The 24,974-nt window shown below is 38.8% G+C and overlaps 1 protein-coding gene across 4 annotated transcripts in view; it reads left to right on the plus strand.

The window, feature by feature from the left end:
• Window positions 1-20,678, plus strand: part of WAC (WW domain containing adaptor with coiled-coil) — a 63,537-nt gene extending 42,859 nt beyond the window's left edge. For 3 of the 4 annotated variants that reach the window (XM_056338050.1, XM_056338048.1, XM_056338051.1), the window contains 4 exons: window positions 5,188-5,306; window positions 13,000-13,186; window positions 16,741-16,868; window positions 19,198-20,678. In XM_056338050.1, coding sequence (XP_056194025.1) covers window positions 5,188-5,306; window positions 13,000-13,186; window positions 16,741-16,868; window positions 19,198-19,267 — 504 coding nt within the window. In that variant the 3' untranslated portion in view covers window positions 19,268-20,678. The remainder of the gene's footprint in view (window positions 1-5,187; window positions 5,307-12,999; window positions 13,187-16,740; window positions 16,869-19,197) is intronic. The other variant, XM_056338049.1, reaches the window with a different exon arrangement.
• Window positions 20,679-24,974: the final 4,296 nt, after the last annotated feature.

Consider the following 24,974-nt stretch of genomic DNA (forward strand, 5'->3'; position numbering starts at 1 on the left):
AAGCAACTGTTTGGCTGTATTTTTGCAGTACAATTCTAGCATGGAGTTCTAGCACACTTTTCTGTTCTTGAAGAAAATATTGTGCTTGCTTCAGATGCTGTCTGAAGATACTACCAAGAGATCAGTATTTTAACATGTTTGATGGAAAAAAATATTTACCCCAAACAGCTGATACAATTCTCTAGACTTTAGTTAGTGAAAGTTTTTTAGAATGAGAGAGAAATTCTTGGGGAAGTTGATGATGTAGTCACAATTTGGTTTAGGAATGTTCTAGGTGTTTACAAGGTCAGTAATCTTATGTCCCTTTCCCTTCCCACCCCCTCGCTCCCATTCATTCAGAATTCCTTAATTGGATCAGTGACTAGGAAACATTAATTGAAGCTAACAAGCTCCTAAGGATGAAGTAGACATGAAGTTGTCTTTTTTTGTGTGTGTGTGTGATCCCTGTAGTGTGTCACTTCAGAGGAGAAACATCTTTTGCAGAATCTAAGCTTAGTATTCCATATCCTACAAGTGGCAATATTGAGGAATAAAAGCAGCTGAAGCTGAGAGTGGGTTTATTATTTATTTATTTATTTATTTATTTTCTCTGTCCAGCAGATCAGAGACTCTTCTGCTGCGTACAGGTGGGGAAAGTAGAGGTAATTAGAGCCACACCAGATGAACTTCCCCTTAAGGATTTTTCTTTTTAGTTGCTTAAAGTCCTTGTAGAGACAGAAGAGACACAGGGTTAAAGGACCTATTATGAAGGAGCATTTTGTTACTAAAGGGGACTTTAGGCAGCGCTACTAATGTGCACCCTCTAGTGGAAAGTAACATTTTATGTTCAAGATCGTTTTGGAGTGATAGGTAGAGCTGCAGGGCATAATACTCTTATGCCTTTTAGGGAAGTTTAAAAAAAAAAACAAAAGGAAACAAAAATTCAGCAGTTTATGGTAGTGTTCTGGATGTGAAAAACTGGAAGTCTATTGAGGAGGATTTTCACCTTTCCTAGAAATTTGCTGTTTTCGTGCAACGGAAACTTGTCCTGTCTCTTCATTGTACAGATCTTTCTTTCAAGATTGAGACCCTTGGATTTTAACCCAGTCTATCAGTATCTAGTGTGCTCAGTGTATATAGTATCTCATCAGTGTAAGAAGCATGATCTAGACTTAGGGGTGAGACCTCTCTTGTTTGAATTTCACCCTCCCCCCCCAATTCCTTGTTCTCTATACCTCCTGCCGCCCCTTAGCTAAGGCATCTTTCTTGCAGTTTGCTGCTTAGAAGAGAACCCCTTCTGTCATGAAGGGTATATTGCATTCCTCAATTAATTCTAGTCTAAATGCCTGAATTTCTTACATTTGAATTTTTTCATGGGCACAAAGAAAACCAAGTGATTCTCCCAGTTTGTTGTAATTAACAATAGCACAATTAATTGTGAAAGCCTTATGTGCTTACTGATCCTGCTTGTTGTCTTTGTTTCTGCCCTTGGAGTGCATCCTGTATCTATGTCATCACATCCCATAGCTAGGTGACAATGAAATTATCAGATAGCAGACTTGAAACAAAGAAGGTGGGTATCTGGCACTTTCAATTCCTGGGATATAAAAAAGAATCTTAAGTTGCTTACTGTCAGTAACTGGAAATTGATCTGTTCTGGTCTCTACAACCTGGAGATCTGGATCTACATTATAAATGAAGTTCTGATTATTAGCTACGTTGCAAACATGACAAAAGCTTTATCCTTTAGTACCTTCTTTATCTACACTCTTTTCTGTAAGAAAAACTGAAGGAAGGACAGCTCAGCAGCATTCTGCCTGCCTCACCTCTACCCCCACCCCCCACATAATTTATCTTTGTTTTATAAACTTTGGTTCTTTAGTGTTTATTATCCTGCTACAGATGTTTTTGTAGAACAATACAGACAAACATGAACCCGCTACCTTTCACCCAGTGTAAAGGCCAGCGTTATACCTATGAAGTAGGTGGTGTGGTAGTAAACTGTGCCTTAAGAGAAAGTGAAGGCAAGCCAAGGAATGTGAGTAGGGCCAGTTTGATAGGTGAATTGTATAATTGAATATGCTTTTGGACACACAAGCCTTCCCTCTGGTTTTCAGTAGAAGCAGAAAACATCAAAACTAAATGCAGGTTTGGGAAGAGTTGATCTGAGTTTAGTGTAAGTCATAACTACAGCAAGGCTGTCACTCCTCAAAAAAGAACAAAAAAAGTGTTGGTTATTTTATGCTTTGATTATGAGAATCTCCACGCATATTAGGAATATGAGAATCTCACACACATACAGGCTCTGTGATTGCCTATAGTTAGTGACTTGGCATGCAGGATTTCACCTGTGGTATTGTCAAAGTAGGATATTGTGTGTGTTATTTTTGTTTATATATATATATATATATATAAAAGTTCTGGAAGTGATGATGTCTATATTTTGATGAGCATACTGTGACACATCTTGAAATTACTTGAATTTTTGAAATCCACCTTGCCTTAAGATTACATCACAGCAAGGTTGAGACTGAATGTCTGGTTTATTTTTGAAGCACATAATATTTGGGTTGCAACCACATTTTAAGTGTAGTAAATTTGATTTACTCATCCAAAGCTATAATATCTTTGCTTCAGAATGCTATTAATCCCGAGGGGCTGTCCTGCACAATTATATACATTGGCAAATTTTTACTGTCATCCCTCTGTGAGGAAGTGACAACTGTTATTACAGTGGGATATTATAACCATAAAACCTTTCTGTTGTCTGGGTACCTCAAGTAGCTTCACAGACCAGCTAAACAGAATTAGTAGTAATGCTTGACAGCAGGATCTCTTCTTGAGTTTTGTGTTCCTCAAATCTGATGCTAACAGTAGAGCTGTTGAAATATGAATTGTTTGTGTGTTAGTCCCAGAAGTAACAAATTCTGGTTCAGTAGCAGGTACTTTTGCAGTTCAGTAGGGAAAGAAACTTTCTTGATGGTTCTTGCATTCACATATTTCAATTCTGTAAAATGGGATTGACATGAGAACTTAGGTGGTGATGACTGTAGTGTGAGCATATCTGTTTCAGTACTTCTTTAGATATGTCAATCAGGTTAGCTTATCAGATTCTAAGATTTTGATGTAAATTCTACATATCAACATGTGGGTGCTGTGCCAGGACACACTGTTTCAGAGCACGAGTTCATTGGCTTAGGCTGCTTCTATGCTGCAAGTGTAGACAAAGCTGAACTGGCACCATGCAAACACAGCTTACTGCCACATGCACAGATACTTGGGCTGGCTCTGGGAACGCTGTAGTGCCATTTGCACAGTAGGGCCTGTTACTTAGGGCTGCATGAACATGTCTGTACTGCTTTTAAACTGAAGCTGCTGTATCTACCTGGAGGTGTGCTATATCCATGTGGCAGCTCGGGTGTCGCAGACTCCAGGATCATAGGCATCACATTTTGCTATTTAGCTGTGTCTGTGTTGTATGGTTGGAAATTGTTCTGAATTTCTGCAAAGTAACTGTGTAAAGCATATTATGCAGAGCTGTCAAGCTCAGTGAGAATGCTGCTTATGGAATATTTTTTTTATTTATTTAGCCCTTACTATTTTTCTGTTCCTGGTAGACTTACAGTCTTTGAAACACTTGGAAAACAGGGAATAGTTAAAGAGTTTTTGTGGCTCATTTATCTCACAAATCCCTGTTTTTCTTTACAATCCAATTCTGGTTTTATTTTAGCAGCCAAGGAACTGGTTAGCTTTCCAGTTTGAACCTGCAGGGTGATTGTATTGTCTCTGCTGGACTTTACTTTTGAAGTTGTTCCTTCTGTGTGAACAGCCTTGATAGTTATGTCTGCTCACAGGGTACGCAAAATTCTGGCATTAATAGCAAAGTTCTTCATGTCATACTCAGGTGGTCTTTTTTTCCATAGATTTATGAACCGCTACTGTTCTGCCCCCTCCCCTCCAGCTGTATAATTCTGTTGATTTCAACACACTGAGTGATTTTACAATGATCTTGCTTTATCTTTCCAGAACCATAACCTTTTCATGTGCTATTCAGACTTTTTTTGGCTTTTGATGATAATTTTAAAAGGTGTTTTCCTCTTAAACATACAAGTAGGTTTGAGATATGTTAAGATTTCCTGTATATTTTAAAAAATGAAGTTACATCTTGAGTTTACTTTAGCAGATGCTGTGTGACTTGCCATCTGTGGTTTGTTTCACAGGAGTCTGTTCCTGAAACTGAGAGAATTTCTGGAGGTTCAGATGACCACTAGTTAGTAATCTGCACCAGCTTGATGTCAGCAAATGTCTAACAGTCTGCCTGACTTATGTTCTTTGTCTTTATGGATCCCTAGAACCCAGTTTTCTTCCCTCAGTCTTGCTTAAATTGTTAGCTTGATTTTTCCAGAATGGGAGATGAATTTTGGAGCTGTTTCCTCTTTTGTACGTACTTTAAAAAGAACAGGTATGCAGAGTATGGGGCAGAAAAAAAGTATCTTGAACTTCACTTACTGTAACTTAGCTGCTAGTGTCTTCCCAGACTTTTCATCCTGTTGTAGTTGAGGAATTTACAGAAAAAAGACCTTATGTTGCTGCTGGTGTCTTAATATTGTGAATATGAATGTGTACTACCAAGGAAAAGTAAGAAGCTACTGGTGACTTTTTTAGTCATTCGTTAGTTTAGAACTGACAGAATGGTTAAAAAGGGGGAGTAGCAGACTGATAAATATGCTTTAGATTTTTTTTCTGATAGAAGTGTTATGATATGATTATGGCCTAATTCTGCGTTCTTGACACTGTGTAACGTATGTTCAGGTAAGGAACTTTTTAAGTTAAAATTTTTATTTGTATAAAGAACAGTTCTGAGGTTGAAAATGAGTGATGCTCACATGGAAGACACGGTCAAAAATGAAATTGGGTTGAACTGTTTTACCTAATAAACTTGTGATATTTTGACAAGTCAAATGAATCTATATTTCTTTCTGTTAACGTCTATTAAGTACTCTTCAGTAAAAAAGCTATCACAGCTGTGAAGCTAGAGATGATTTTTTTAGAAAAGTACCTTGTGAAGAGTATAAAAATTCTGTTTACAAAAGACCTTGTATCAAAAAAACCCCACTGGTCTTGTAACTTGTGATTTCTGTGTTATCCCTGGTTCTTACACTTGATATTTACTGTGGAGGAAATCTAATGAAGTTTTGAATTTTGCAGGTTGCTACTCCAGGTGTTAAACAAGGACCAGCTTCACAGGCAGTACCTCAGCAGCCGGTAATAGCTGACAAGCAGGCAGGTCATGAACCTGCCTCTCCACGAAGTCTTCAACGCTCAAGGTATGGTAAAATACTGTTCTCTTGGTCTGGATCCAGTGCGTGTTGTACATGTTGCAATTTGTGGATTATTCTTTGGCCTGTTTATTGAACATAGAATTTAACTCTGCTGCTGCTGAGAGATGCAGCTAAATATCTTTGTTACAGAGCTAATGTGGTAGATTCTTCATTATAGGGCCACCACAGGAGTTCCATTCACAGAAGCAAAGTAGAGTTCATATTTCTGCCCTGTCACTCTGGAGTTAGTTTTACAAGTCATTCCTTATATTGCCCCTTATACTGACTTTGGAATTTTTGTTTGTTTCTTTGCAGTTACGGGATTAAATGCTTTCACTATGTGATTTGTTTAGTGTTAGATGTTTATGGTGTCTTGCCGTAGTAGAATTTGATTTTTTAAATTAGTAAGAACTTTTGTCTATCAGGTGATTTTTCTGCTTTAATGAAAAACATTCTAAAATGAAGTTTCACAAAAGCTTTTCCTTGGCTAGACTTATTTGTCAACATTGCAGCCTGTTCAAATAATGCATGGTATGAACATTCAGCCACTGATTTACAAGGTGGGTTTAGAATCTGTACCGTCTGAAATTTTTCTTGTGGGAAGATGAGCTTTTCATGGTGTAGGATGCTGTGCACTTTGTCATAGTGGTTCCAGGGGCTGTAATTGGAGCTGTCATAAGATTCTTCGGTAATGGAGTCACAGTCTAGAGCTGTGGCAGGAGGAGACTGCAGGTTGACTCTTTAATAAGTGCCTCATCACAGTAGATTCCTGTAAATCTACAGTTCTTAAAATCTAGATTTTTAGAGTGGTTCATAAGGTATGTGATATGATTAACAAACAAAAAACCATCAAAAACCAACACTTTTCTTGTCAGTGTATCCAAAGCTACATGGTGGTGCTTTCCAGATCATAAAATAGTGAGGGCCTCTCATCTGCCCTTCTGGGACTAATAATAAAGGGAACCTCTGACGATCTGTCATCAGTACACTAACTTACTGTTAGATTTTCAAGTCTGTGTTGGCTTTTGCTGTTTTTACGGGGAGAATGGGGTGCTTTTGTGTCTTTGTTTGGCAGTCCTGTCCCAGTGACTGGTTTTACTAGAGACACTGTGATCAGTTTGAGGGTACAAACAGAAGCAAGTCAGAAGTTTCTGAACTTAATGTTGGCTGTCTGACAGGCACTTGATTCTAATCTTTGGCAGATGTCTAACCTACAACTCATTTTCCTCTATGGGTAGAATGAAGGCATACTGTGCCAACTTGTCTCTATGGATGGTGCTGTTTAACTCCTGAATTACAGCATCAATAATAAAATCATAATTGGCAACCAGCTAAACCTTTTTAATAAGGGTACTAGACCTTTTTATAAGGAGTTGTGAGGTTTTGGGGAACACCTCTCAGTTAGACCCTTTTGTCCTTTGTTGATCACCCTTCCTCCATAGGAAATCTTGCTAAGGAGTAGCGTCATTCTTGGAAACTTTCACCGTGGCCCGGAGTCCGTGTGAGGTGATACTGGTGGGCGTTTGGCTTGCTAATCCATACCTCACTCTCCCTTTGGGTTATAGGACTTCCTACTCTGGCATAACCTTTACCCACATCAAGTTCCCTTCATGGATCTACTGGCCCTGTGCAAACCATTGCTCTGCTTGGCACCAGCATTTTGCTGGAGAAGTGAAGCCGAGTTTGTCCCGGCTCACACAGGTCCTGTATTTGAGGAGGTGGCAGTGCACAAATAGAGTGTGCAGGCTAGTATCAAAGATAGTGTGACAATATTGCTATTGTTTACTATCCTGTATATCTCAAACTATTATGTGTTTGTGACTCTGGTATATTATACATCATGAGTTCATGCGTTTCTATTTCTTTTGGGAACGCCTCATTTGCAAAAAATGGAAGATTAAGGAACAGGTGATTTGGAAAAACCTGTGTGACTGGCATTCTCTTCTGTTCAGTGTAATCGAGTTGAATGAAAACAGGGCTGGCTCAGATGCAGATTCACTCATCTGCAAAAGATTTCCTGTGTCTGGGCAGTATTTCTGAATTGATAGGGAACAGATTATTCCTTTGTAGTGAAAGCAGTCAGTTAGATTGGGGACTGCTCTGGAGGTTAACTTGCTTTACTTTTTTTATATGAATGAACAACAGCTTAGCAAACTAAACTGTGGACAGGTCATCCAAAAAGACGCTCTAAGAGTTAAGGTTGCATTTTTCTACAGCTGAAATACAGAATCATTGTGAAGAAGTTAATCACAACTGTATTTCCTTTGCTTTTACTACTATTAAAAGGTTTATGTGATTTGAGCTAAAATAATTTTTAACTTGTTTGGGAGGAAGCACTGTCTACGAAATATGTGAATAGCTATTGGTAACTTATTGTTGTGAATATTTCAGTCCTGTAAGTTATGAAATTAATGCAATGTAGGCATGCAGTGAGTCTTTTCGTAAGAGACTATTCCGAAGACATGCCATGAATTATGGCTTCTTTAAAAATGTAACTAAATGAGTGCTTCCACAATTAATAGTTTCATCAGGTTGCTAGTTCCTCTTTATTCTTAGTCCTTCCTGGAAGTATTTTTTGTTTATCTTAGAAGATGCAAAACTGCTGGAGGGGGCGGTGTTTCCTCCCATCTTTTTTGTAGGTTGTAAGATTTTGTAGTTTGTAGTAGTGTATTTCAGAACCATCCTGTTCTCATACTCTTGTACAGATGGTTTTGCCTTTCTGGAAGCCTTCTGTTACCTGTGGCATAGTCAGTCTTTTAACTCATCCAGCAGCTAAGGCAGGTATTTGGCTTTATTTAAAGCATTAAAAAATATAGCAGTAATTTGGAACTGCCTATCATTGCTGCATTCATAGCTCCCCCTGCTGCTAACATAGCAGTGCTAGGATATTTTGAGGCAGTATGTTTTATTCATAACTAAGATACAACTTTATTTTTTAGAAACCCACAGATTTTATTTATTTTCCTGGAATATTTCTGATGTGTTAGTGATATTTTCTTATTATTTTTTTTTTTTACCAATGAAGTAGGACTCAGGAGCCAGGTTGATAAATGGAGAGGAGGCAAGTCATAGGGGAACTTTGTCTTAGAATTAAGGACTAAATAAGCATTAAAGGTGATGCCTCAATTCGGCTTAGTTAATGAATGTAGCCTTTCTCTACACCATCACTATGCTGATGCTGAATGCATGGAAGCAGAGAATAATTTAGGTTGGAAGGGACTTCTAGTTGTGATCTAGTTGAAGTCCTAACTAAAAGTAGGACCGGCAGGTTTAATTGCTTAAGGGCATTGTTTAGGTGACTTCTTTTAATATCTGAGCATCATCTTCTGATGTTTGACTACCCTTATGGTGAAATGTTTTTTCCTTATGTCTGATTAGAATTTTCCTTGCTGCACCTTGTGTCTCTGCCTCTTGCCCTATCACTTGTGTCTCTGGGTAGTGCCTGGCTGTGTCCTCTCCCCATAGATAGTTAAAAACATTAAGAAGATCCTTCAACCCCTTCCCTTAGCCTTCACTTTTACAAACTGAATAAACTTTTAGTTTCTTCTGGTACGGCATGTGCTTCAGCCCCCTAGTCATTTTTGTGGTCCTCTGCTGGATTACTTTGGTGTGGCAGTTTAATTCTTACCTGGTTTTGGGCTCCCCACTACACAGTGCTCCAGGTACTATGGATCTCAAGATCTGAAGAGAGGGGAGGAACTGCTTTCTTCAACCACGCTCTTGCTAATACAGCCCAGCATGTGCTTGGCCTGCTTTTTGCCACAGGGATACATTGCTGACTCGCATGTAACTTGTCCACCAGGATCCTCTGGTCCTTTTTCACAGCTGCTTTCTACCCGCTCAGCAGGTGCTGTGCTGTGGGGTGGTCCCAGTGTTGTTGCACAAGGTTATTCCACCCTAGGTGCAGGACTTTGCATGTCTTTTTTGAACTCTGTTCCTGTCTGTTCATTCAGGTCCTTCTGAATAACACCCTACCTTACAGCATACTGACTGTTCCCCCCAAGTAGGTGTCATCTGCAAATTCACTGAAGATGCACTATGTGCCACCATATTGCTTTTTAATAAAAATGTTAAACCATATTGGCCCTGCTATTAATCAATGAAGCATAGCACTAGGCACCGGGTTTTGATTGTTCTTTGAACTGCTGACTGGAGGCTTTGAGCCCAGCAGTTCATTCAATTTTCCACCCACCTTACGCATGAATATGGACTGGATGTGTGAACCAGTGTGGCTGTAAGAATATTATGAGATGATGGCACAGGCCTTGTTGAAGTCAAAGTGAACAAAATCTCTGCTTTCCCCTTATCCTCTGAGCCAGACATCTCATCATAGAAGTCAGTGAGTTTGGTCAGGCATAATTTCCACTTGGTAAATCTATGCTGGCTCTTATTTTACCTTTCAGTCTTTCATGTAGCTGGAACACCTTCCAGAAAGACTTGCTCCTTAGCTTTCCCAAAGACTTAAGGTCAGCTGGCCTCTAGTTCCCCAGGTTGTCGTCCTTCTGCTTCTTGAAGATGGCTTTAACATCTTGCTTGTTCACCATGCTGCTTCAAGATGGTGCAGCATCAGAGTTAATACTGGCCAGTTCCCTGATTACCCTTGGGTATATAGTGTCTAGTTGCATGAACATACATCCAGTTGGCTTTACTGCTCCTTAACTTCTTCCTCTGCTCTCTAAGTAATAGTTTGCTTACACTGACTCTGCTGATGTACTTGGGCATGTGGGAGGCCTAAGGGTAGACCATACCTGTAAAAACCGAGGCAAAAAAAAAGTTGCTGACTATCTTGGCCTTTTTCATGTGCTTTATCTCTAGGTCCCCTTGCCTTGTAGAGGGGCAGCCCATCTGTTCCTTAACATTTTGTTTGCTCCTGATATACAGCCCTTGTTGCCTTTCACATTCTTGGCTGGTTTCAGCTCGGCTTCAAAATCTAAGTGCCATTTTTTCCTAATTAACTGAACATTTCTACAGTTAAGCATTTGCATGTGTAAGTGGTTTTGAAGTAGTTGAGCCAATTACTGAAGAAAACACAGAGCACAAAACCCAAAGACTACTTTTTTCCCCCAGTTAGATCATATATTCCCTTTTGCAACTTCTGCTGCCTGAAATCAAGGGAAATTCATGTATACAATTCTAACAAAGCTCAAAGCTGCCTGCCAAAATCTTTCTGGTTTGTGTTTTTTGGTTTGGGGGGGGTTTTTTGTTGGTTTTTTTTTTTTTATATATTCTAAGCTTTCAAGCAAGTTTGGGTGTACTGAAAGGAATGAGGTTAAAGTCTTTGATGCTGCAGACCACCAAAGTGTTATTCCTAATTTGTTGGCTGTTTGTTTGGAAACCTTCTGTAATTCCTTTGCAAGTGTGAGTGATTCGGATAAGTGGCTGGACATTGGGCTGTAAAGGTAGTTGCATTATGCTAAGATGTTTTCAGTGCTCGAGGGAGTAGGTTAGGTGATAAACTAAGAGTCCTATCACTTGCAGGCAAGCAGTAAGAAAGTTTTAAGAAACAGATTGAACTTAAGGCCTGTGTTGAAAAGCTGCTGCCAGTGAGAGAGTGATTGCAGACATAATCTTCCAAGTAATGGCTAGGTATGTACCAATTAGTACTGCTATTTCTTAGTATATGCAGTGCCAAAAAAAATCATAACTGTGAAGTACCATCACTGTTCTGGTGCTGTTGATGTTCTTTTGTCCTGGTCAATATTACTGCTTCCTTTGTCTTCCTTTACAAGGGCAGAGAGGACAGAGCAGACTGTTTTCATCCTGACCTACCCACGTTTGCATGGGTAACTAGCACTGCTCCTACCTCTTCTTAGCAAAATAGAGGAACAGAGCCCCTCTCTGTAAGCGTGGGTGGGACAGGAATGACTGAATGAATGCTGGAAAGGGAAGTAAGAATGTAGAGGCCTTGTTTTTGCAAGGCATGAATAAGTAGGAAAGAGCATGTGCTATGAAACATCAGCTTCTAAGCTTCCCTCAATAGATTATGTACCACTCCCAGTGCAAGTTCTGGTTTCCTAGAAGATCAGATCACCTGGACATCAGCAATGCTTGCAAGGAGGCCCACCCCCATATTCTGATCATCTGGTTTGACAAGGGTGTTGTAACAGATAGTAGTTTTGATGCTGGTGGAAGTTGTGGTGGAGTTGTCTATTGCTGGTAATATGGAAGTTGAAGAGCTCTTATGTGTAGCAAAACTGTACCTGCAGCACTGCCAGTTGTCAGGTGTGGCTGGATCCGTACAATGTGAGAGTGCGGTGTTCAAGCTAGCCCTGATACCTGGGCTTCTGGACATGTGAAAAGTAAATTAAGTATCAGTAACTTTTACATCTTTTGGGGGAAGTTCTCTAGCTTTGTTGGGCTTAACATTAGGTGTTCAGGTTGTATGTCACAGCTTTATTGAGAGAAGTGATACAAGTGAAACAATAAAAAACTACTTTATGTAGAGAGCTTACCATCCAAGTGTAAGATGGAGAATGAGTATTTCCAAATTGGGAGTACAAGAGTCCTTGTGGATTAGTCAGCTATATTAGTTTACCAAAGATTTACCTAAGTGGTACTCACCTTTTTTAGTCACTGCAGCAGGCATAGGCTTCTATAAAGAGATGGAATCCTTCAGAAGGAACTCTTAATAAAACCTCTCCCATACATGAGGACCATCACGAGGTAGAAAAGAAAAATGTCTTGTAAAGTGGAGTGAGAGGGTAACTATTAGAGGAATTCAGTTTAAAAGCAAAAACAAGAACCAGCATTGCGTAAAGCAATGGCTAGAAAACTTTGTAGGTAACATATCTTGAGCACTGCGGATGGCCAAGATCAACGTAAGAATTTCTTAGTAAAAATTATAATAGTTTTTGACCCAGAATCATAGTTGCAAAGTAGAATTGGAGAAGTTGTGTATTGATGTATTTTTCAGATAATGTAATCGTTGCTTTTGCTTCCATGTGGAAATCTGAAAGAGGACAGTCAAAGGCTTTGTCCAAGGCACAGAATTTTTTATTTGTCTTATAGTACACATATCAGCTGAACATGTCTCCATGCATCTGTTCTCCAGCAACAGGTTAAGACACCAGCTAGAAAAACAGCAGCATGAATATGTTCCAGTAAAGCAGTCAAGTTGGCAGCTACAAACATAGTGCTCCTGTGGTACTTCTGTTCTCTTGGGTGCTTCAAGTGAGGATGCACAGTATCACTAAGTCACCTAGGTGTTTTTATTTTGCCATTAGTAAATAGTTATATTTGTCAGAGCCCCCATGGCTGTATTTTTACGTCAGGACATCAGGTTTTGTTCTTAATGGTTACTGTGATGCTTGATGATACCTGTTGAATAAGCCTGTTTGACTCTATCTGATACATCATTATTGAAAATCTTAGGCTTGCAGCTATTTGAAGGAAGAACATACATGTGTATATTCTATGCCCAACACTAAAATGTAGACACAGCTTATATCTCTTGAACAGCTGTCAAAGTTTAAAACCCAACAAACAAAACCCCTGTTACATTCTAGTTCTCAAAAAGTTCCCATAGAAGTAGGAGGTTTGTGGAAAAGTGGTACAGGTTTGGTCTGCCATAAGTATTTACTTGTGGTTTAAGTGATGTATGTATTTTTGTGGCTGAAGCAATGAATTTTAAGTGTTTATTTCTCTATAGGTTTATATGTTTTAAAATGGCTCACTTTTATTATTTTTTTTTTTGTTCTAGTAGTCAAAGAAGCCCATCACCAGGTCCAAATCATACCTCTAGCACTAGTGCATCAAATTCAACTCCTGCACCGCAAAGTACATCTGTACGACCCACTTGTTCATTAACACCCACGCTAGCAGCACACTTCAATGAAAATCTTATAAAACATGTTCAAGGCTGGCCTGCAGACCATGCGGAAAAGCAGGTGAGTACACTTGTGCTTTGTTTCCTGTGAGAATGTAAAATGTGCAGCTTAAAATCTGGTTTTCTTGCACAAGTTGCTTTTTCTAGGAATTAAAAGTATTTAAAAAACACCCTGGTGCTCAGCCTTAGCCAGAACAGGGGAGAGGGGAGAGTGATTAGGCCAGACCTGCAGGTTTTACATGTGATTGCCATTTAGCAGTTGAGTATTTTCAGTCTCGCTTAAAGTACCAGTGGTTTTGAAATTCTCTCAGATGAATAGATATACTCATAGCTGTTTTCTTACTGCCAGACTTCTGTTGAAATTTACAAAGAACATAAATTTCAGCAAATTTTTATACTAATGATATTTTTGTTATGTGGAAAATGTTATGAATTAGGTGACAGAGTTAAGCTATTTGAGACTACTCTACAGTTTTAGTCACAGAGTTGTTAGTTCTACACAGTGAAAAAGGAACTCTACCTTGTTTGTTGTACCCAGTTTTTAAGATGATGTAGAGGGCTCAGGCTGAATTTGGGCTATTTTTACATAATGGAAAATCCAGTAGAATTGCTGTCCATATTTTATAACTAACTGCATGAAACCTATCCTGTTGTGGAGTACAGGGAAACTGGATGCATGTCAGCTGCTTGGAATGTATTACTCAAAGGAACCATATTGGTTATTGAGTCTAGTTCAAGTCCTTTCACAGGCAGCCCTGTTGACACAGTCTGTGTGGGATATTAATCTTACCCAGCCCAGTTTAGTTTGGTCTTTTGAAGAGTGGTTGCATGCTGGCTCAAGCCTGCACTGGAGGCTTTTGGGTTGTAACTGGCAAGATGACTCTTAGAAGTGCAGTCTAGACTTATACTCTATTTGGACTCTGTTTGGGGTTCTTGTTTCGTTTCGTTGATTTTTATTTTTTTTTTTTTTTTTTTTTTAAATTCAGTTTTAAGACATTACCAACCTCTACTGAGTCAAACGACTGAGCCATTGCTGTGGAATGTGTGCTTAAGGAAATGGTGTAGCACAGGCACTGTTCTCTCTGGCCTTGGCCCATAGTTTTGATAGCATTATTGTCGCTATGTACTGAACTATCATATATTTTAGTGCAGAAAATTTGTAAGTAATACACACACCCCACCCCGCTTTTAGTAATAAAGAGAACAAAAAAAACCAGCTAATGCTAGGCAGTCACGTACTTGGTTGGATACTTTTACCTTTGTGCCAAGTGTTACATGCTGTATTGTCCTGTCTGCTGTTTAAGATGATTTCACATGACAGTGTTGTTTATAGACCAGTTTGAATAGTAACACTTGAGGGGCTGAAGTCAGATACTTGATATAAAAGCGAAAGTGAATGACAGTACTTTCATCTAGCTTAACTTCTTCACTTATTGTACCTATGAAGAGGCTAAAATACGTAGTGCCTCGGTTTCTTCAGATTTCTAACCACATGCATAGCCTGAATTGAAATTAGGGCATCAAAGCACATGCCAGAGTAAACTGAAAAATAAGTAAATAAATTAGGTGAGCCAGGCCAGGTTTGTGTGTTAAAGCATTAGCTAAAACAGTTCTTGAACCACTAGCAGTTACCTCACGAACTCATAAAAAGCAGTTAATATGGAAGACCAGAAAAAAAACAGTAATGTGGTTAATTAGAAAATAATCAACGTAACTATCTTTAAAGAATGTGAGAAAAGGAATTGTAGGTGGTCTCAAATTGTAGAGGTACTTTGAGTATTGAACAATATCTAAGAGAAAAAATGATGTATTTACTTTTTTACAAAGACTTGAAAAGAAAACCTTGATAATAGTTAGCATGGACCTTTTAGAAAGAAATTATGTCATTTTGGGGGGGGTTTCTTCTTTTGATAAGGTATCAGACTCTGATAATATGGGAGAGCAATAAATGTTATATCCTGATTTGCAGCAACACTTAACATCTTTCAACAAGAACATTGTATGCAAATTATTTTGAGGCCTTTTAAATGAGCTTAAGATGGGTGACTGGTCAGCTTAAAAAGAAGTGCTTTGAAAGTCATTACTGATGGTTTGCGATCGGTCTCGAGGCTTTGGAGTTGTGTAGGGAGAACATGTGAAATGATGCCCTGCTGGAGACTCCTGGATGCCAACGCACTCCAGAAAAGAAAACTTTTAATGTAGAGAACTAGAACACAAAATGCTGCTTTGAACTGGAGAAATGCCAGAAACTGATGAAGACTTGTGCTAAATACTGTTATTTTGGGGAAGGAAAAGTCAGGTACACAAGTACTTAAGCAGATGTTGTGGATTAACCCTGGTAGGCAGCTAAGTGCCACACATCTGCTCGCTCACTCTCTCCCAGTAGGATGGGGAAGAGAATGGAAAGGTAAAATTAAGAGAACTCATGGGCTGAGGTAAACACACCTTAATAAGTGAAGGGCTGCTGCAGAGAGGGAAGTGATGCAAAAGCAGGCGGATACCACCAGCCAAGCAATGTCCAGCTAGTCCCCAAGCAATGGCAACCCCTGGAAGATTGCCCGCTCGGTTGTATTCCTGAGCGTGATGATGTATGGTGTGGAATATCCCTGTGGTCAGTTTGGATCAGCTGTCCCAGCTGCATTCCCTCCCTGCCTTTTGTCTAGCCGCAACCTATTTGCTGGGGGTGTGGGTGTGTCCAAAGAGAGAAAGGGAGAAATCCTTGATGCTGTGTATGCGTTGGTCAGAAATAGCTAAAGCATTGGTGTGTTATCCTCATGGGTTTGGTCACAAATCTGAAACGTAGCACTATATGGACTGCTATGAAGAAAATTACCTCAATCCCAGCCAGACCCAGTACAGCAGAGAATAACGTTGCTAAACAATGTTAAGTCAGAGAAGGTCCTGTTTGAAACTGTTTTTCTTCAGTGTGCCACTTACAAGTCCTCTTTCCTTATTTAAGTGTGATACACAGGACCTCAGAGTAATTATGCTAGTCTCCTTGGTGCTCTTGAGGATTTCTCTGGTGTCATATATCCAGTTCAGTGACAAGACTTTAAGAAATGCACAGATTTGGGATAGGTCATGCCTTATAGATTTATGCTTCTGCTTGTCCCCTACTTGAGTAAGTGGAGATATTAAAATAATGGGAGTTCATCTGGAAGAGAACACCTGAAGAGAGGGTTGCAGAGTTGTTCTTGTATAAGGTAGCTGGAAAGAAGATGGCTTTCAATTATTTTTGTCGCTAAGGCTTATTTTAGATCGGAAACTTAAGTCTGTCATTCTAGCTACTTGAATAAATTACTTTGGAAACTTGGAGCCCTGTCATGTACTATCTTTCAAGATGATTGAGTAAACATCTGTTAGGATCAAGGAAATCTAAACCATCCCTGCCTTAGCATGGACCTGGGTTAGACAATCTCTCAGCAGCCAGTGTTGCTCATTTCAGATTCTGAATGGGCTTTTGTAAAGAATTTGATGTACTTCTGATTTACTACTCCCTTTAGATGTTAGAGTGCTTTGCTATTTCAAGACAGACTTATCCAGCAATCTTCTGGCTACGGCAGTTCTTTCCAATGCATGATTCAAAATCCTAACCTTGACATGTCACCATTGCAGGCATCAAGATTACGTGAGGAAGCCCATAACATGGGAAGTGTCCATATGTCAGAAATTTGTACTGAATTAAAGAATTTAAGGTCTTTAGTTCGAGTATGTGAAATTCAAGCAACTTTGCGTGAGCAAAGGTAGGTGTGTGGTCTGTGTTTATTTTCAAAACGGTGGTTTTCAAGATGGTATTATAATTCCCATTCTGGCATTGTTTTGCATGAACTATATTTACTGATGACTAGTATGCTGATACTTCCCAGGTTTGCAGGCTGTGTTCCCTGTGGACATTCTACATGTTTCCCACACAGATACCTCTTAGTCTCCAGTGAATAGAACCAGATACACAACTTCTGTATGTATTTACACTTAGATAGCAAAGAAGTCTCTTTCCAGGTACATTAGTGCATTACGAAAAACTGGTTAACCCAACACTAGTTCAACGTTCTTCTGAAATATCTGTCCATAAAAGGTGCATAGATCACATAGGTACACATCTGCACAGTTTATACGGGTCTTAAATGCTGCAGTTTGAATGAGACATTGTCAGGTCTAAAGCCAGAGCAAGTTTGAACAGGTGTCGTTGATATCACAAGCTAAGGAAAAATCGATGTTTGTTACTTAGGTAGGAGGCATCTGACAAGATCTTGGGATTTTTTAGCGAGATGTTGATTATAGCAAAGTAGAGTTCTGCTTCTTAAGTCAGTAATAGCAGTCACTGAAGTAACACACAGTTATGTTGTTGAAGACTGTTGTGCAAGGTTGAAAAGTTTAGTCTTACTAACTTTTCACCGGTATTTGTGATCCTGAATCTATGTTCATATTGTTTCCTTTTTGAATGATGTTATCCCATCTATTAAGTCACACTACAGTTTGAATACAGTGATTCTGATTTACTGTTTTAATCTGCTTTAATAGTGTTAAATGCTGTTTAAATAGCTAGCTTTATCCTAGAAACTCTTGCTTTTTGGCAGTTAGTAAAACAATCCTTTATTCAGAAGTAGGCTATAATATATTTCTAAATCTTTCCTAATGAAGAATTGAAAATATCCATTCTTGCTGACATTTTGTTTCATAACTTCATTACAGAAATCGCAATTTCTGTAGTATGTGAAGTGAACTGTTTGGTTTCTTACATGTTTCATTTCTGTCTCTGGGTGACATTTGATCTGAAATAACATACCAGATGTCATTGTTCAGCTTGCTAAATAGCACCTTGTTTCTTGTACACTGTGTATCCTTAAGGTATCAATGGATAATGATTATTATGACTTTGAATCTGTGATAACATGTATCTTTTATTTTTGCTGCAACCCCAAAGATGTGGAATACATGGCATAAGTAACAAGTTGGTGGGGGGAGGCTTTTGCAAAGGATGGGATTATCAAAGCCAGTAGTACATTTGAATGATGGTGGTATTTCTATACTTCTGTATGGCAGAGAACTGTTTAAATGTGTTCTGAGAGGGAACTGTGTCTCTAGGCAAAGAGAGTATATTATTTTAACTATAGCTGACAGCATATGAAAAGGCACTTTTCATTGTCTGATATATTTTATATGCCCACGCCTTTTAAGTTTAATGGTTTTTTTCAGTGTGTCTATCTTAATCGTTTTTCACCTCCTTTTCATTTTTACTGAACTGGGCAGAGATTTGAAAAGTGTTCTGCAAAAGTCTGCTGAAGTGGATGCTTTTTCTGCATTGATTAAAGTAGCTTTGGACTTTATAGATTATTTATATGAAACTTCCATTTTCCCTGAGTTCTTAATTGATTCATATGCTTGCATTACTTCAGCATCATAAAAAGTTGTTTGAAAATATGAATTAAAAATTCTAGGAAACAATTACATAACCCAAATGTTCATTAATCACGTGTTTATGTCAGTTCAGTAGAACAAAGAAAAATTTATAAGAGAATTGCTAGCAATATAATTTATTTCTAAGCCAGGTGTAGTTATAACTTCTTTTCCTTGATCAAATATTTTGAGATTGGAGCTTACCAGCACTAGCCACAGAGCCAAATACTAGAAAAAAAGTGTTGTACCTAGAAGAAAACTTGCTTGTTTAAAAAAATTTGAGCACTTTGGGTTGTATCGTCAGGAAAATGGCATGACACAAGCCACAATACCATTCTTCAGAATATTATTCAGTTACTCGATGTACTCATCCTGCGTCCTGCTTTTTCTGAGAGCTAATTCGAGTGAAGAGCAGGCTTAAGCATAACCATGTAACTGTGTATCAGTCATAATTTTCTGAACTAAGCTATCAAACGTGGCAGGTCTCTGTGCATCTGCATCCGGTGTTTGTAGGTGATTGAACAGATTGGGAATTAATATAAAAGCACCTGGATTTTATTACCAGAATTAAGGAGCTTGGTATCTTTCACTGAAATTGTAGAAGTACTTGTGGAGATACTTAATATCTCTGTATAATGGAAATGTTTATACTAATTTATTTCTTTTCTCTTGCAGGATACTATTTTTGAGGCAACAAATTAAAGAACTTGAAAAGCTAAAGAATCAGAATTCCTTCATGGTGTGAAAAGTTGTAAACAATTGCACATGGTTTTGAGTACAGGAACTATTAAACTCTGATGCCCAGTCTTAACACTTTTGAGCTGCATTTGAGTAGACTTTGGACCGTTGAGCTGGGCAGAAAAAAAGTTGACATGGGGAAGGGGACAGGAGGGAGTCAAATTCAGGGGAAAGATACAAGAATGATTTGTAAAACCCTTGAAATGTAGATTTCTTGTAGATGTATTCTTCACGTTGTAAATATGTTTTGTAGAGTGAAGCCATGGGAAGCCATGTGTATCAGAGCTTAGACATCCAAAACTAATCAATGCTGAGGTGGCTAAATACCTAGCCTTTTACATGTAAACCTGTCTGCAAAATTAGCTTTCTTTTTTTTTCTTTTTTTTCTTTTTTTTTTTTTTTAGTTAATTTATCATTCAGAAATCTTGCATTTCCTAAAATCCAATGCAAGCGCCAGGCGATCTGTGTCTAAGGCTGCAACAATTTGGGTAATGTACAAAATACCATGAAACAACTGTTTCCACACTTGCACCGAATCGAGAGCAGTGCTTCTCCATTTCTGTTTTACAGAGAAATGTTTTTCATTTTCTGTGTTCCATTTCCCCGTGAAATCCTAATCTGATTTTATCAGTTTTTTAATGCTTCTAATTTTCTCTTTTCTTAAGGCACTGTTGCTATGGCACTTTTTCTATAATCTTTTCATTCCTGTGTACAGTAGCTTAAAATTGCAGTGATTGAGCATAACCCACTTGTTTGTATAAATTATTGAAACGTATTTCCATTTGCACCCTGTAAGAATGGACTTATAGTACTGCTGGGCATGTGTGCTGAAAGTACATTACTTGCTCAAATATAAGGAAATAGCCCAATGAACATGTTAACATGGTTGTGGGAGGGGAAAGAGGAAAAAAAAAAAGCTAGTCAGATGTGAATTGTATCTGTTGTAATAAACATGTTAAAACAAAGAAACACTGGTTTTCATTTCCTTTGGTCAACACATTAAAATTTGGTCTGTTTGGGGACTCTTTATTAGAACTGTTCTTGTTGAACATTTTTGTACTTAAATAATTCCTCAAGGGAGGTTTTGTTTAAAACTTGTAAACAGGAAAATGTGTATAAAATATTTAATGAAATATAAAATTCAACAAGAATGATTTAAGACACCTCCCCAACAGTTGTCATATGTTAACTCCTGGTTTACCTGTCTTGATATTATGACATTTCATTTCGAAGGATGTTTGTGTTGTAGCTAACTGTTTAAGTCTGGTGCTGACTGCTGTTCTTAACCATCACAAAACGCTGAATTTGTGTAATTGGAGCAACCCACTGTTTGAAAATGGTGGCAAAGCTCAGCTTTGTATATTGTTTCCTAAAGTATATTAAAAATAAAAAAGAAACTATTGCTACTACAAAATAAACTTGACTTTTTCTTTGCTTAAAATGACAACAAAAATAGTGATGATAGTACTAGTTTAGAGGGGTGTGTGTTACAGTAGTCTGTTCAGTAAGAAAGATTGTAGGTGGTGAATTAAAAAAAAAGAATTACGAAGGTGTTGACATGTAATGCTACATGTTTTGTTCCTACAAAATACTGTCTTTCAGCACCAGAAACATTACTTGATTTTTATTTTGTCTTGGCTCATGTTGAGTGGGATTTGGACTGATTTTTCAAATCAGTTTTTCATCAGTGGAAGCAGAGTGCTCTGTCCTAGCAAGGTAGTGCAAATGGAGCAAGGTAAAATACTTTAACAACAAGAAATAAAAATCCAGATAGATAAATTTGTAATTGTTCTTCACTTTTTAACCCAGTATGTGCTGTTGTGTTTCTTAACCATGCGAATGTTTGCTTTTGCTCGGAAAATGGGAATAGAATATTCTTGAGTGAATTAATTATTACATTGTTTCTGCATTTTTAGAGACCCAAGGCCAAGTGGCAGAAGGCTTCCCGAGATCCTCGTATTTGCCCAGTGTCATGGTTCTTGTAATGCTCATTGTCTTGAGGTTGCCCAAGCATAAGAAAATGGGATGTGAAGTGGATGGACGTAGAGGTGGTCTTTCACCAGTGGTTGTCCTTGGTTTTGGTATTTTGCTGTTTAGTTACTTGCGAAGACAAAGGCTGCATCTGTCTTAATAGATATGCTGGGCCTATTTTCTATGAGCTTATTTTGTTTGCTTTTGATTCATTATATTGCCCTCTATAACACGCTGTGTCATTGAGTTTCATAAGTTAATTTTGTTCAGTAGAAAACTACTTTGGATTATTTTTTTAAACCTCTGGTTTGAATCAATTTTCTTATATGTTTAGCTGCTGCCTGTTGATCTTGTTATTAATTCTTTCACAGAAGACTCTCTTCCAGCCTAAAAAGTACTAGTACCACATGAAAGCTTTCATCCTGTATCAATGGTCACAGATAACTTGTGAGTAACAAGGATTAACACGCTACTTTAACCCCTAAAAAATACATGCATACATAATACATACATCACAGACACACATTCTCTCTTCAGGTGATGTCCTTGCTAACTAGTGCAATAAAGGCTACTACTTCGTCAGTGTCAAACGGCACACTGAAAGCTCGTTGTCTTGGCTTCTGTATTTGCTCACCATACAGTAGCTTTCCTCCCCCATGCACACACCTCCAAAACCTGGGCGGTTGTTAGCTGAGGAGTGACGGCTTGCCAGACTTTCACTAGCATTAGACAAGCTGGGGAGGAAGATTGGAGGCACTGCTTTAAAATAGACACCAAATGGCAGGTTCTGGGTTAGTGACCTTCACAACAGCTTCACTAACAGACAAATGCGATTTGGGTCTTACTATGTGATCTGGAGACCTGCTTCAGTGACATGCAGGAACCGGCCCTCTGGTTTTTCCTCCCCCATTGCTTGATGGGGGAGAAAATAGTCTACATTTTTCTCCTTCCTATCAAATCTCTGTCTGAAGCTGGACAACAAAGAAACAGGCAGGTGCACTGAGACCTGTTACTAGATTTTATTGTTACTTATCATTTATTACCTGTCCTGAAACTGATGCTGTCCTTTCAAATGTAGTTGACACTGTTTAGTGAAGGGGTCTTTATTGGATTGTTCTACACCTGCAGGTGAAATCAAGTGAATTTTCATCAGGACAAATCTTGTTTTCTTCCTATGCAGCTTTTCAAATAGTGCTTATTGGAGTTTGGGATGTGTTTTCTGTATTAATTGCTTGATACGGGGAGGTGTCAAGGAATAGGGATGAGAACCTGATGAAAGAACTGTTGTTGCACATGTTGCTCTTGGTTTTCCTGATACATGTTTGCTAAGCAACTATTTAGTATAATAGAGAAATGGTTTTAGAATTACTTGAGATTGACTTAGCCTGTACAATCGCACTGCGAGCAGTGCAGTTGGGATAGTATTTTTCCATCTGTGGTGGCATGCTGAAGAACTCCAGCAGAAGGAGGGGGTTAATAAACAATGCGACTTATCTAAGGGACTCCCATGTTTGATGCTTCTACAGCTGTACTATCATTTATTTTTTTTTTAAGGCACTCTATCTTTGAAGGTCTGTATATTTTTTCACTGACCTTGATCTTAAGATGTTGTGGTCAACTGCCTAGCTTTGGTCAACAGTCCTTGCTTAGGCTGGTCCCTTGCAATGATGTAGTGTCTCCTTTTCAGACTTGTTTTATTAATTGCATCTCCTTTGGTAGGAATGTCTTATCTTTTGGTGGACACCAGTGCCGTCTTTACTGTTGCAGTTGAAAACATTCAGAAAGGGTATATAATTTGAGGCCAGAGAGAATTAAAACCATTTCTGGTCCTTTTTGAAGCATCCTTATTGCAGGAATATGCCCAAAGATAGGTGAGAAGATACTGGGTAGTTATGCTGTGTCTCCTAAGTCTGTGGGTCACCTTTTCATTCCAGTGTCACCTTGCCTATGGTAACATCCCAAGGACTTACCGGAGTCCTTTGTCACTGTGAGTTTGGCTGCCTTGGGCAGTATTGCATATTCTGCTGCAAGGAAGGAGGGTTGTGTCCTAAACATCACTCTGTCACAGTGCCTGTGGGGTACTCTTGAGTCAGCTGTCATAAGGGGCTGTCACTTACTCTAACCCCAAATTAACATTTGACTCTGTATACACAGTTAAATTTCAAGTCCATTCTTGGAATTAGGAGCTGGACGTTTTTTGTGAATATGCCATCCCTATTGCTGTTCCTAGAATAATACTCTGTCCTCACCAAAACACAGACATAAGATGGTGATGAGGCAGTTCCGGGTATTTTACAGATACTGCCTTGACTTTTGAAAGTTTCCTGCAGAGGAATATTCCAAGCTAAAGTGCCATCTCATTGATGTTAGCACTGCTCTTCTGCCCATAATTACTGATTAATAATACGTGGAGGTTTCTTTTGTGTTTTGGTTTTCTTAAATATTTTACATTATATCATAAGAATCAGAGCTTTTGATATAGGGAAGGGATTTGTTTCTTCGACTAGCTTAGCTTCTTGGGCAGGTTTTTTTTTCTTTTGCAGTTAGTCAAGCAAAAACGTTCATATACAGCTGAGATCCATGTTTATGTTGACTTCTTTTGTAAAGCAGATTGTTTGCCACTATGATACAGTTTTGGATTCCAGTTACACATCACACTTCTCGGATATCTGTTACGTTCCTCTATCTTCTATCTCTTTAGCCTTTTACAACAGGCATTTGGAAAGATTCAGTCTTTCATAGCTGTAGGTGCCAAGTATTCTAACCTTAGTGGATGCCTGTGTACCCATTCAGCTGCAGTTCTTCCTAGCGGATGCTCCTTGCTACAGATTTATATATTTCCCAACTATGGCTTTTTGTTTGGAGATCCTATCTGAGGGAAACGACTGATGTAGATTTTCTGCTACTTAGGGTTCCAGCTAGCTGAGGATCTGGAAGTCATGAAGCATTTCTCCTCCCTAATAAAGACACTAACCCATCTGATTTAGGACTTTCTAGAGAATGGTTTTGTCTCCCGTGAGAACTAGTAACGTTCTGGCAAGTCTTGTTGCATCCCTGACAGGGCATGCCTGGAGCTTCTGGGATGTGTGCAGCTGTCCTGTATGGCTCCATATACCAGATTATGAACACCAGGTTTGCAAACACAGTTTGAACAAGTTTATCTTCCCAGCTGTTATTCAATATGTGTGACAGTATTTTGTCACCACCTGTTAGTCACACATGCCAGAGAGCACTTGCAAAGGCGTGCCATCTACTTCTGCATGCAAAGCCATGCTCAAAGATGAGTCCCTTTGCTCCGGTTGGAAATCTCAGAATTTGAGTTGAGTGAAAAGCATGTTAATGTAACGAAGCTTAGAGTGGTCGGTTACTTTCCTCTTCCCTTTTATGTTACAAGAAAATTCATCCAGTAAATTACAGATAATACTGCTACAGTCATCTGCGCCAGTAGCTAGAATGGTGCAAGTCACTTGAATTAATTCTCTTTTCCTCCCAAGTTTCTGAATTTGACACGCAGGGGTCTATTAGCATGTTACATTTCAGAGCACTGAACAGCTTCCTTCTCTCGCCTCGCCAGGCACGTTTGCTGTCAAGATCTTGCATGTTTCTCTGTCCAAAAATCTGTGATTGGATCTTTTTCCAGTGTAATTGGGATGCTGTCAGAGTTTGACTGGGGTTCCTGTTCTTCTTCTGGGTGCACCCTCATTAGCAGCAGAAAGCTTGTGTACTGGGAGGAGTTATTTGGC

Source organism: Falco biarmicus, chromosome 4 (genome assembly GCF_023638135.1).
Source record: "Falco biarmicus isolate bFalBia1 chromosome 4, bFalBia1.pri, whole genome shotgun sequence".
NCBI lineage: Eukaryota > Metazoa > Chordata > Aves > Falconiformes > Falconidae > Falco > Falco biarmicus.